This window comes from Macrotis lagotis, chromosome 3, assembly GCF_037893015.1.
Source record: "Macrotis lagotis isolate mMagLag1 chromosome 3, bilby.v1.9.chrom.fasta, whole genome shotgun sequence".
Taxonomy (NCBI): domain Eukaryota; kingdom Metazoa; phylum Chordata; class Mammalia; order Peramelemorphia; family Peramelidae; genus Macrotis; species Macrotis lagotis.
This window is the reverse complement of record NC_133660.1, coordinates 44,040,854-44,054,370: the sequence shown is the minus strand read 5'-3', so window position 1 is coordinate 44,054,370 and position 13,517 is coordinate 44,040,854. Positions and strand designations below refer to the sequence as shown.

The 13,517-nt window shown below is 35.7% G+C and overlaps 1 protein-coding gene across 1 annotated transcript in view; it reads left to right on the top strand.

The window, feature by feature from the left end:
• PRKG2 (protein kinase cGMP-dependent 2) overlaps positions 1–13,517 on the top strand; it is a 139,843-nt gene that overhangs the window by 40,333 nt on the left and 85,993 nt on the right. The window contains exons 3-4 of the mRNA XM_074228569.1: positions 4,073–4,239; positions 6,564–6,677. Of these exons, the coding sequence (XP_074084670.1) occupies positions 4,073–4,239; positions 6,564–6,677 (281 nt within the window). The remainder of the gene's footprint in view (positions 1–4,072; positions 4,240–6,563; positions 6,678–13,517) is intronic.

Here is a 13,517-nt window from a genome sequence, read left to right as displayed (position 1 = left end):
TTTGTAACATTTTTTAAAATATGGCTATTGATAACTTGAAGTTTTTCCCTCTGAAAATTTCAACTGAGAAAAGGTTTTTGTTTTTATAAATTCAAATCATGTTTTCAGAAAAATTTTGCTCCAAAGAATTTCCCCCCATTTACTCATTTCCCTTCTATCATAGTTATATTCCCACACCGAGCAGTTTTTATTTTTGTTTTTTAGTAAGAATTTCTTACCTCAGTAGCTAGAATCTTTTGTTTTTCAAATACTTTGTAACTGGGTTTGTTTTCTTCTGTCTTTTTTTTCCTGAGATGGAATTATTTAAATTATCTATTTCTTGTTCTACTAACCTGAGTATTTTATATTTTCTAAATAATCATTCCTTTTAATTAAGTTATTGTATTTATTGATATATAATTGAATAAATAGTTTATAATATTTTCTTTATTCATTTCTTTTAAAAATTCTTTCTTTGGTTACATTTTAAGTTTTGAATTGTTTTTCTCCCAACTAATTCTTTCCTTGGAAGTGGTTTGTATTTTCCTTTAACGGTCCTTTGTAGTTGATCTGAATTGGTCATTATTGCTTATTCTTTCACAGTTATTCTTTGACTAGCATTGCTGTTCCTATATATGATGTTCTCTTGGTTCTGCTCATTTCACTCTGCATTATTTCATGCAAGTCTTTCCATATTTTTCTAAACCCATCAGCATGTCATTTCTTTTAGCCTGGTATTCCACATTTAGTAGTATTTATATACCATATTCCACACATAGTAGTATTCATACATCACAAATTATCCAGCCATTCTTCTGACATCACTGCATATTTTTGGAAGAGATATCTTTGGTTTAATGATATTAAGTCATTTAGTCCATCTCTCTGCTTCCTCATCCCAAGCTGTGTTGCTAACCAAGGGTCAGCCAGTCCAATCACACACTTTCCTCTTCACTCAGAATTGATTGACTTTAATATCAGGTGGTATAAGGTATATGACTTTTGGAATGCTCTTTCTTATTCCTTCTCTTGTTCACATCCAGGTCTGTATTATTTTCATATTTTTCCTATGCATCTTTCCCAGACCAAGGGAGCTAGGAACTGTGTAGAGTCAAAAAGAGGAAATTCTCAGAAAATATGAGGTCAGAGGAATTTTAACCATTGAAAACTTGGCTAAAGGCTCTTTTAGGATTGTCAACTTTTTTCCTTAGTTTACTTTCAATTCATTTAAGAATATTAATTTTTTTTCAATTAATGAAGTTTCCTTCTTACTCCCATATTTTAAACTGCCTAGCTTCTTATTTAATTTATAAAAGTCTCCAAAACTTTTTTAAAAACTTCTTGCCTCATGTCTTCAAAATTCTAATAAATCTTGTGTGCAAAACATTGCTTTGTTTTTGTTGAGAATTTGTTGAGGTCAATTTCTTTTTTTTTTTTAAATAAATGTGTCTTGAGCATTCTTATTTCAATGGCCTTTAATAGTTCTTTATTAAGAGAATCCTTTTGAAAAAAAATTTTTCCAGTCTACTTCTTAATTGAAGACTTCATATTAGAGCTGATCTCTATACTTTTCTGGAGGGGATGACTGGGTTGAATGTATGTCCTTTTGGGTACTATGCTACTTTCTTGGTGTATTGATTCTTGCATTATCCTAGGATTTCATGGTAATCTCAGACTGGGGATCTTTCCCCTTCAGTGATCTTATTTGGCACAAAGTTTGATCACTGCCCCCTTGCTCTTAGCTCTTCAAGTTCCTGACTTGTGTGAACCTGCCTCTGGTTGGAGTGTCAATAGACTGCTACTCTATTATATAGCTTATTGGAAATTTTTCTGACCTGGGTTTCTTGCCCTGATTATCCACCGTAGGCTTCTGACCAGGCTTGAGTTTGGAACGGAGACCCTTCTCTCCTGGGATCAGGACCACTCAGCTGCTGCGTTGTTTTTTTATCTTCTTTGCTAAATGCACAAACTTTGACCCAACCCTCTGGAATATCATCACTAGGTACATGTCCCATCTTGAATTTACCCTGATCCTGGGCTTGGGTATTGAACAATAGAGTTTGCTCCTGGGTACCTGTTTCTGTGAGTCTGGAACTTCATATCGTTCTGGTTCACAGCACTGATCCTCTTTTATTTTCTTCATTTCAATTCTCTTTGAGGTTGTTCTATCTAAACCCTGCAAGCCTTTCTGTCTCCATTTGCCAACTTGAGCTAGAAAACTATCCCAATGATTTTTTCTTTTATTGCTCTTTAGTTCTATTCTTTCTATTTCTTTTATTCTCCATCTGGAGTCACATCTAGTGCATTTTATAGATCTTTGTGCAGGGATTATGGGGGAGAACTCATCTATATTTCCTTTTGCTGTTTTATCATCTTGGTTCTACCCTTCTCATTTCTTTAATAATTATTTCCTCATGGGGTCTCATTTCATTATTTTATAAATTAAATGACTTAAAAATAAATAAGAAATATAAATAAAAACTTATAGCAATGATATAGGTTTTTCTTTGGAGTTTTGCTTGTAGTTATTATTGTCTTTTGTATCTTGAACATTGCAGACACCATAATAGCTATGATGATGGGAGAGTTTGTTGTCATTTTTTTCACTCATTTGTCTAGCCTTACTAACCAAATTGGGACCTTGAGTATGGCCAGGCACCATGAACTTCTAGGACTGTCCAAGTCTTATTTGGCTCTGATATGTATTCTCCTGGATCCTGACCCAAGATGGCTCAGTCTGGATTTCTTTAAATTTGTGTATGCCATTCACTGGCTGATAGACCATAGCTTTGACCCAGCCCTGTCAAGTAGTGTGTGTGTGTGTGTGTGTGTGTGTGTGTGTGTGTGTGTGTGTGTGTGTGTGTGTGTGTGTGATGAGGGCTTGTTGAAGGTCTGAATGTCAGGTATAAGAAGTAATTCTTACTTGGTTCTTGATTGCCTCTGATTTCTCTCCTCAAACTGGGATTCTGTATTAATGATCAGTGTTAAGATTAATTACAGCAATAATTGTAATAGTAATAATAGCACCTACCTCTGGGGTTATTGTGAGTATCAAAAGAAATAATATGAAGTGGGGCTTAATAGGTGTTTCCTCCCTCCCTCCCTCCCTCCCTCCCTCCCTTCCTTCCTTCCTTCCTTCCTTCCTTCCTTCCTTCCTTCCTTCCTTCCTTCCTTCCTCCTCCCTCCCTCCCTCCCTCCCTCCCTCCCTCCCTTCCTTCCTTCCTTCCTTCCTTCCTTCCTTTCTTCCTTCCTTCTTCCTCCCTCCTTCCCTTCCTTTCTTCCTTCTTCCTTCCTTCCTTCCCTTCCTCCCTTCCTTCCTTCTTCCTTCCTCCCTTCCCTTCCTTCCCTTCTTTCCTTCTTCCCTCCCTCCCTCTCTTTCTTCCTTCCTCCCTCCCTCCCTTCTTTCCTCCCTTCCTTTCCCTTTCCTTCCTTCCTTCCTTCCTTCCTTCCTTCCTTCCTTCCTTCCTTCCTTCCTTCCTTCCTTCCTTCCTTCCTTCCTTCCTTCTTTCCTCCCTCCCTCCCTCCCTCCTTTTGTCCTTCTTTCTCTTGCTTCCGATCTTCTTTTACTTCTCCCCCATGTATATTGGGAGAGATATTTCAAGCAGTCAGTGATAGTTTAATTCCCTACTCTAAAGATCAGTTCTTCATCTGTAATGTTTAGAAGATTTTGGAAAGAAGAAACTTCAGGAAAAGATGATTATGAGTGTCAATCAACAATATTTCTTTATAAACAAAAATCACTAAAATGTATTCAAAATTTTACAGCAATCTTCCAAAAATTTTAAGTATAATCATTCATGGATGAAATGTTTTGTTGATTTTTGAAAGTCCTCAGGGACAATAACTATAACTTTCTTTCCATTGGAAGAAATTTCTCACCAGTAAAACAGAATAGTATAGTGGAAAGAGTTGAAAGGGTTGGGTTCAAATATTGACTCTATTATTTAGTAGTTGTGACCTTAGGCAAGTCACTTAACTTAAAGTCCAGTAAAGTCTAATTCTGTAGTTCTCTACATTCTAAAGTAAAAATGATATGAAAAGTGACCATACACTTTATTTCCCACAAACTTACATTTCTTTTGTATAACCCTAGTGACAAGAAGCTCATCACAGATGCCCTGAATAAAAACCAGTTTTTGAAGAGACTGGACCCTCAGCAGATCAAAGATATGGTGGAATGTATGTACGGAAGAAACTACCCTCAAGGGAGTTATATTATTAAGCAAGGAGAACCGGGAAATCATATTTTTGTATTGGCAGGTGAGTCTTTGACTAATTAGACTCTTGATGTTTATAAACAACAATCATAGTGTTGGCTGTGTTTTAATGTGTTGCAGAATTATTCAATAAACTTCATCACTTTGTCTGAGGTTAGCAATTTTTTTTTTTGTTTGACCATTTTCAGTTGTGTTCGTGACCCTGTTTGGAGTTTTCATGGTAAAGAAATGGAGCAATTTACCATTTCCTTCTCTAGTTCATTTTACAGATAAGGAAACTGAAGCAAACAGGGTTGAGTGACTTGCTCAGGGTCATACAGCGACTAAGTGACTGAGGGCAGATTAGAATTCATGAAGATGAGTCTTCCTGACTTCATGACCAGGCACTCTATCCATGGAGATACCTGTCTTGAGGCTAGGAAATAGTAATATACACAACCCCCATTCCATCCCAGTGATATCAGATTTGCTCATTTCCTTCTCACAAAAGGAAAAAAAGGCAATTTGACTTTTAGTACTGCAGCTAATGTTGAAATTCTGATTTTGATTTTCTTGGACTAAAATAAACCATTTTTAATATACTCCAAAGAAAATTACCAGTCTTTTGAATGAGAAGTGGAAAGCAATCCATACATAGATAAATGCAATGAAATGTGACAGGATTAGAGTTCTTCAATCCTTTTATAAACCACTAAAATATTTTTCTTCCTGTCCCATACTCCTTTGTAGAAGATTAGGAAGACAGTGAATACCACTGGATTTGAAAATAGAAGCTAAAAAGGAAGCAATTGCCAAATAAAGATGAATCATAAGTATTTATTCAACCCTTTGCATGCCAGAGTTTGAAACTAGCCTCAGTGTGGACATTTGTGCAGAAGGTACCGAACTAAACTACTAAGAGTGGAGTGATGAAAGAACCATTTTAAGATGTTGACTATTTTTTAGGCTATTCTCTCATTTGAATAGTCTAATGAATGATTTGATGGGACTTGGTCTCTAAGTCAAGAGTACAAGTTTTAGATTCAAACGTGTTAAGTATGTACACATAATGTACACATATGTGAATAAATGTACTCCTATTTATGTCTCATAGAAGACTGTGATTCTGTACTTTGAATATTTGAACAAATCAGTTGCTTAAATATTACTGTAAAAGCAATTCCATTTGTTCATGGAATATCACTTTTCATGTCTCTTCAGAATCCTTTTTGCTTATGAGATTCCCTGGAGGCCACAGTGGAAAGAGCCCTAATTTGCTGCAGCCAAAAGACCCGAATCCCCCCAGTTCTTCTAAATATTGCCAGTGTGACCTTGAGCATATCACTTGATCCTGTCATATAACAATTAAGGGGTTAGACAAAATGATCTCTAAAGCAATTTTCAGTGCTAAATGCTATAAAGCATTGAATACTAGTATATTAGCACTTTCATTATAGCTTAGATTATGGAGACTAGTAATATCATTTTACTTCTCTGTCATAGAGGTCTTTTCATCTCTAACACTTTATAATTTACTCTACATTGAAATAATAAGTAACAGTTTATAAGTTTAAAGAAAAACTACTTAGTCATTAGTTATCTCATTGAAAGATGATTAATTTTCATTATAGTTATAGGTGATTCCTCTTTGATCCTCATATTCCTAAATAGGAGTAATAATACTCACATTAACTGCCTGTCTTGGTTATTATGAGGAAAGTGCTTTTAACAGTGTAAATATTCACTTTTATATTGCTGGGGTTTTTTGGTAGAGGGGATCAGGTATGAAGAAAGGATTATAGAGTTATCAAAGAATTACTTCATTTGATCCCACAAGTCCAATGAAAGTGGGATGGTGCAGAGGACCAGATTTCTAGCCAGAGGAGGACTAGGAAGTTAATCTTATTTTTCTACAGGTGTGACCTTAGGTATGGCTTTTCTTTCTCTGTAACCAGTTTCCTTGTGGTTAAATGAGGCGGTTGAACTCCAATGCCCAAGATACTAAAAGATCATTTTATGTTTGGGCAGAAGACAAAACAGAGGCAGACAGGCTAAGTGACTTGCCTGAGGTCATACAACTAGTTAATGCCTAAATCAGGATTTCAACTCAGTTCTCATTGTTTCCAGGTTCAACCCTCTATCCACAGCATTAAGAAAAGTCAAAATATTGATCTTCAGACATTGATTGTATGATTTTAAACTGTAAACAATTAATTTTAAGCAGATAGCAAAATCCTGTTAATTTCTTCCTTACACTGGAATATGAAGGGAGTCTTGGTATATAAAATTCTTTTTTTGTTATCTATTTTTATCTGTGTGATTTTTGATTCACTTTCTCATTTAGTTTATGCAATTCAGTTTGGTTCTTATTGTGCCTGACAATTTTAGAGGGAAGAGTAGAGGTATTCCAAGGGAACAAGCTTCTTTCATCAATCCCCATGTGGACAACATTTGGCGAGCTGGCCATTTTATACAACTGTACAAGGACGGCTTCAGTAAAAGGTACATTTTCTATAATACTGATTTATAAAAATGTTAAATATACTAAAATCACTATTTTCACAAGATGTGAAGTATTGATATGGTCTTTTTTTTTTACCAAAATGAATATTGGATGAGCTGACAGTACAATGCACTTTGAGGAAAAGAAATCCAGAATTAAAGAAATTATCCAGGTGATTTAAATAAAATAGAGTGTTTTCTCCTTGGTTATTTGTATATTTAACATGAAAATGACTTTTCACTGCATTTTTCTAATATTGATATAGATTTGTAATCTCACCAAAGTGGACATTATTTATAGCATTGCAGATTGTACCCTCTATGTGCTTGCCCGTTTTGGGGGACTCTTGTCTGTATCTTGAGGGATCCAACCAATGCACCTAAAGCAGCAGTTGTCCTTCATTCTGACCAGTTTTTCATCCATGAAATATTTTCTTAGCCCATTAACGAAAATCGATCCCCTCTGATCTCTCATACCAGTGTGATCATTCCTATGCATTATTCACCTTATAACTTGTCTTACATTTTTTGTCTTACATGTATTATCTCTCAATAATCTCTATGACCTAGGGTAAGAAAGTTAAGGTCAATTGTTGAATAAGGGGCTTGGATAAAATAACCTAGGTTTCTCTGAGCTTCAAATCTGTGGTCTAATAAGATCAAATATCTTGTACACAGTAAACATCTAATATATCTTTGTTGGTAAAATGTTCTGTTCTTAAAAAAACAGAGCAGACACAACATTTTGTAAGGATGAAGTAATTTCCTTTTTCTCATTTCATTTGAAAACATTTATTTACCTTCTCTTTTTTTGACTCTCTTTTTATTTCCATCTTCATTTTTGTTCTCAATTTACTCTTCTCTTTTTACATAAGGTTGGTTAAAAATTCTTTCACAAAGAAAAACCCATGTATATTATCACAAGATAGCAGTCCCCACAGTATTAGAAGGAGATGTACCATAGAAAAGTAATGAATCTTCATCCAAATTATACACCTTCAGGATTAGCCAAAGTCTAGTTTCCTTTTGCATGACAGTATCCCTCTGAACTACATCCCAACGAATTATGGAGTCCAATATGATCTTGGAGAGTACAAATCCTAATCACAGTCCTAATACCAGAGATTGTGTGTTGTAAGTGACCTCAAAGGTTTAGTCTAGGCTTTACTTGAAAAATAAATATCACTATAATATCCTAAACAGGAGATCATACAGACTCTACTTAAAGACAAAGTGAAAGGGAGTACACTATCTTCCAAGATGTCTTATTCCACCTTGCTATGAAAATGTTCTTTTTAAGAAAAATTATTGCTTATTTTTTAAGAATGCAGTTTTGCACCAATAACACTCCCCATAAAATTTTCTCTTGTTTAAAAACAGTTACCACATCTGACAATATATCTGCAACATTTTCCATCTGTATTGACTACCTCTTTGTCAAGAGGAGGCTCTTCTGGAGCCAGAATTGTTCTTTGCCTTTAATAAATATGGTATCTTTTAGTGTTATTTTCATTTGAATTATAATGTTGTATATTGTATATGGTTCTATGCATATTGTTCTCTTGCCTACTATTTCTTTACTCTATAGCAATTCATATAAATCTTCCAATATTTCTCTGATATTGTCATATTCATCATTTCTTATCATGCATTAATATTCTGTTTCATTCATAGTCTACAGTTTATTTAATAATTTCCCATTTAGTGAATGCCAACTTTATTTCCATTTTTTTAAACTCATCTATATTCTTTGATCAGTTATCTACTGGGGAGTAGGACATGATCTTGTAGCAATACCCTATTTTTCATACAATTACAGAATTTCACAGTTAGAAGGAAGATCAGTGGCTATCTAGGCTAACCCTTATGTGAACAAAAATTTCCTTTGAGAAAATGTCGGCAGTGTTGCTGACTGAAAAGTATATGAAAACTTCCAGAACTTTTTTAGACTGCTGTAGTCTTACACTATCTTGGATTATTGAAGTTACCTAATATATAAGATCTAAATTTTTTTTTCCAATTGAATTTCATGTCACTAGAATTATTTCAATGTTCTAGTTAATCAAGATATTTTAAAATCCTGACAAATAATAAATATAATAATAGTTACTCTAATTATTAACTAACATTTAAAGAATTAAAATGACTTGCTCATGGTCACATATCTAATAAATATCAAGGAAAGTTTAGAAATGAGGTTTTCCTGATTCTAGGAATATTTACTTCATCACCTAGCTGCCTAGAGTCTTGGCTCTCCTCCTCAGCTTTGTGTCATCTGCAAATTTGATAAACTTGTCATCTAAGCTTTTATTTTTTTCCTTTTTTCCCTTTATACTTTTATTAAAACCTTTGTTAAAAATATCAAAGTGAAAAGAAAGTGCTGGAGAAAAGTCTATTATACTTTAGTTGAACTTCTAGGAAGAGAAATCTCAATCATTATTTCAAACCTTGTTTGTTTTTTAGTCCTCTTGGCAAAGATACTGGATGGGTTTGCTATCTCCTCCTCTTGCCTCAGGCAAACAGGGTGAAGTGACTTACCCAAGTAACAGCTAGCAAGTATCTGATGCCAGACTTCAACTCATGAAGATGAGTATTCCTGACTCCAGGAATGGTATTCTGTCCACTTTCCCACAATTGGGCAAGTCATGACATTATAACTATTCAGCTTTTGGTAGAGAGAGACATTCAGATAAGGCATTCAGTCACTCCTAGGTCCTTCCTCTGTGCCAAGTCATTGATCTATCTTCCAAAATCTTTTTCGATTTCCTTTTCCCCTTCTATTTCCCTACAGATGGTATATAGAATCTCCTTTAAGAGTTATACTCTAATCACTAGTCTCAAGGATATCTAAGATCTCAGCTATTTTTCCTTATGTTAGGATCTACAATTTGCCTTATTTTTTACATTTGCCCAATTGAAGATCTGAGAGAATTACTCTCCTTTTGTATTTGTCCAATTGTACTTTCTAAGGTTTTGTTTTCTTGTTGCAAGGTATTAATTGTCTCTCCCATATTTTTAAGCTCCTTCCTTATTTCTTCAAGGAAGTCTTTCTGTGCTGGAGACCAGATTGTATTCTCCTCAGAGGTTCCAGGTCTCTCTGAGTTAGGGTCTTTCCCTTCCAAGAATTTTTCTATGGATCCACCTTTCCGCTGACCCTTCTTCATTTTGCTAAGACCTGAGTTGGGGGGAGCTGGTTCCCAGGGGCTTGGGATTGCTAAAGGCTTTACTCCCTGTGTGCAGTTTCTCTGGCTGGCCAGTAGGAGATGCTGGTTGCTTTCTCTGGAGTGTCTGTGACCTTGGTTGCCAGGCCTTCTCCCTTTGCTTAATGGAGGGAATTGGAGCTATTGAATTCTTTTGCCTTCAATCAATGGTGGGCTTTACCCTGGCCTGAGGTGATTCCTCAGCTGGGCTGGTTCTTTTGCTCACACACCTGGGCCTGAGGCAGAAGTAGTTTGCATTTGTTTGTTTGGGAGGAGGTCTGGGATGGTGTCTGCAGCTCTCCTGCTCCAGAACTCTCCCCCCAGCCCCTTCCCCAAGCTCCAGGGGGACAGCACCAATACCAGTGCCTCGCCTCCACTCCCCAGCGGACTCAAGCCCCCGTTGTCCAGCCCCACCACTGATCCAGCAGGTCCGCCTCTCAGGCCCTTAGACTCCCGGCTCCAATTCAGCTGCTAATTTGGTTGATCCGGGGCTGATCCTCCCTCTGAGCCCAGACTCACCCGCTCGAATTCGGCCAAAGCTGCTGGGGGAGACAAATCCTGAGGTAGATGTTCTTTCTCCTGGCTTTTCTTTCTAGGTTTTGTGGGTCAGATTTCTGTTAAGAGGTTTGTTTCATTTGATAGATGGGGAAGAGATCAGGAGACTTTAGCACTGGGCCTGTCTTCTCTCCGCCATCTTGACCAGAAGTCAATTTGCCTTTTTAAAAAAAAAAAGTCTTGTGCTTTTGCTCATAGACATTTTAAAGAGTCCATGTTTTGCTGAAGATTTTTTTCTTGAATTTTTGATCCTATGAGCCTATATGAGTGAAGTTCATCTGATGCCCAACCCCTTCTTTCATGTTTGCATGTTTCTTCTGAGATATCTCAATTTTATCAACTCCCATTCCTTTCTTCTTTCTACACTAGTGCATTTCTTTTTACCTTACCTGTTTTTAAAACTTAAAATTTCTAGAACAGAACCATTATATTCCCAGAAACCTAATTTTTCTTAGTTAACTTCCTCAAGGTCCTTTGAAAGGAGATTCGGAAAGGATACTTGTTTCTTTTTTTTTTTTTCATATTACAGGACTTTCTATCATTTTGGGTATGTCTTATATTATCATTTTGGTAGTTTGATGAAGTCTAAGGTCCCCTTCTTAGAATAGGGTTTTAAGTTCATAAAATAAAGCCACAGGATTACAATGGAGATAAATTATTTTGAAATACAATTATAAAAATATTTTTTAAAAAAAATCTACATTGTTGTATTCCAGTTAGAGAACACCTGCAATATAAGAATTTCAGGACTGCATCTTCTTATAGTCCTTTCCAGCTGTTCAAATAAATTCACTTTTATAGGTTCCTCTTGAAGTATTGTGTTTGCATTTCAGAGTTCCTACTCAGTTCTGGTATTTTCATCACAAATGTTTGAAAGTCTTCTATTCCATTAAAGATGCATTTCTACCTTTGGAAGATTATACTCAGCTTTTCCAGGGTAACTTCTTCTTGTTTGGAAGTCTATACCTTCTGCCTTTTGGAATCTTGTATTCAGACTTCTGCTCAAGATGGCTGGCTGAGCAGGAAGTAGATTGATCAGCTTCCACATCTTTTCCAACACAGTCCTGAAGTTAGGACCACCATCAAATAATGACCCAGAAATCCAATGAGAACCTATATTAAGGGATTCCTTTCAGTGCAGGACCGCAGAAAAATCAACCAGAAGCCTGCACTCTATTGGAAGGAATTCTCCTCCAGCAAAGTTAATGTCAAAAAGGACAATCAGAGATGGAGTCCATATGTCACATTTAAGGTCCTAACACTGTAGGCAATTAGAACAAAGAATTTCCTCTGAGAAGATCCTAGGATAAATAGGAAGTTCAGGGTAGGAAGCTTGGATGACCCAGAGAGTAGTAGCAGGCAGTGGCCAAAACTTGTGTAGATCTCGCAGCTGACATATCCCTAGTGATCTACTCTGAGAAACCAGAGAGGACCATAATTATCTAATTTTATGAACTCAAAGGACCTAACCAGGGGAAGTAGATGGATTCAGTGGTATAATCCAAGGTACCTAAGACTAGGTCAAATATCTCAATCTACACAGTCAAGGCAGTTCTTTGCACTGGAACCAAGCCCCAATTCTGCAACTAAATGAGCAAATCAAAGAAAAACAGTGAGCAGTATCAAATGTTATTGCAAATATAGGGATCCCTCAAAAGAGAAAATAACTCTGAAAAAGCTATAAAGACTCAAAAGAAAAAAAGGACTTTCCATAAGGACTTCTTGGATCCTTAAAAGAAATGAAGCAAGAGCCAAACATTAAAATAAAAGTTCTAGAAAAAGCATTTGGAAGGAAATAGCTTAGAATAGAAAGCAGTAAAACTTACCCAGTAATGAATTCTCTAAAATACAGAATATATGAAACAAATCAATGATTTCACTAGATTGCAAGACATAGTAAAACAAAATTAAAGAATTAAAAATTGAAGAAAATATAATGTTACTTGATATCCAGTGAGAGATAATTTAAGTATCATTGGACTGTTTAAAAACTATGATTTAAAAATAGGCTTGACTGCTTTGTTTTAATGAATTATATGAAAATTTCTTTGCTGTATTATAACTATAGAGGAAAAGTTGAAAAAAAAGATTCTATTGATTATGTACTGAAAGAAATCCCAAATTGAAAACTCACAGGAATATATAGCCCAAATCCAGAATCTCCACTTTAAAGAAAATATATTGTAAACACTCAGAGAGAAGCAATTCAAGTAAGAAGTCATAGTCAGTATCACATATGACCTGACAGCCACCACCATAAAAGAGTGAAGAGCTTGAAATATGATGTTCTCAAAAGCAAAAAAATGTAGGTTTACAATCAAGAATAACTTACTTGGCAAAGTTGAATATACTCCTATAGAGAAAAAAATGGATTTTTAATGGGATAAAAGATTTTGAAATATTTCTGATGAAAAGTACAAAGATAAATGGAAACTTTGAAATGTAAATATGGGAGTCCAGAACAAACAAGAAAAATAAGTGTATTTGATTAATTGGGAAGGAGCTATATGATAGTTGAGGGTAAGAAGAAACAAATATGTCTTCAGAACCTTGGAGTTCTGAACCAAAGGATACAGAAGGAATTAAATAAGAAAAACAGAGGTCCTGGGTGAGTGGGTGCACTGATTCTATTCTTAGGATTTGCAGAAAAGCAAAGGAAGAAAGGGTTAAAGAAATACATAAACACATATAGAAAGAAGGAAAAGGGGAGTGTAGCTTTTGTTTATAAATGTGGAAGAAGGGATGGCTGAAGTGAGCTAAATGAACTTCACTCTTACTTGAACCCGAGGCAGAAGGATTTTTTTTTTTTGCAAGGCAATGGAGTTAAGTGGATTTCCCAAGGCCACAGAGCTAAGTAATTGTTACCTGTCTGAGGCCGGATTTGAACTCAAGTACTCCTGACTCTAGGGCTGGTGCTCTATCCACTATGCCACCTAGCTGCCCCTAAGTCAGAAGGATTAATCACACAAACATACTCACACATTCCTTTTGATGCAAATAGATGTTGCCAGTTCAACTCTGTGCTAATGTTCCCTCTAATGTTGAATAATTTTAAATTATCTCTCCCAGGATTGTGGGTCTAAAG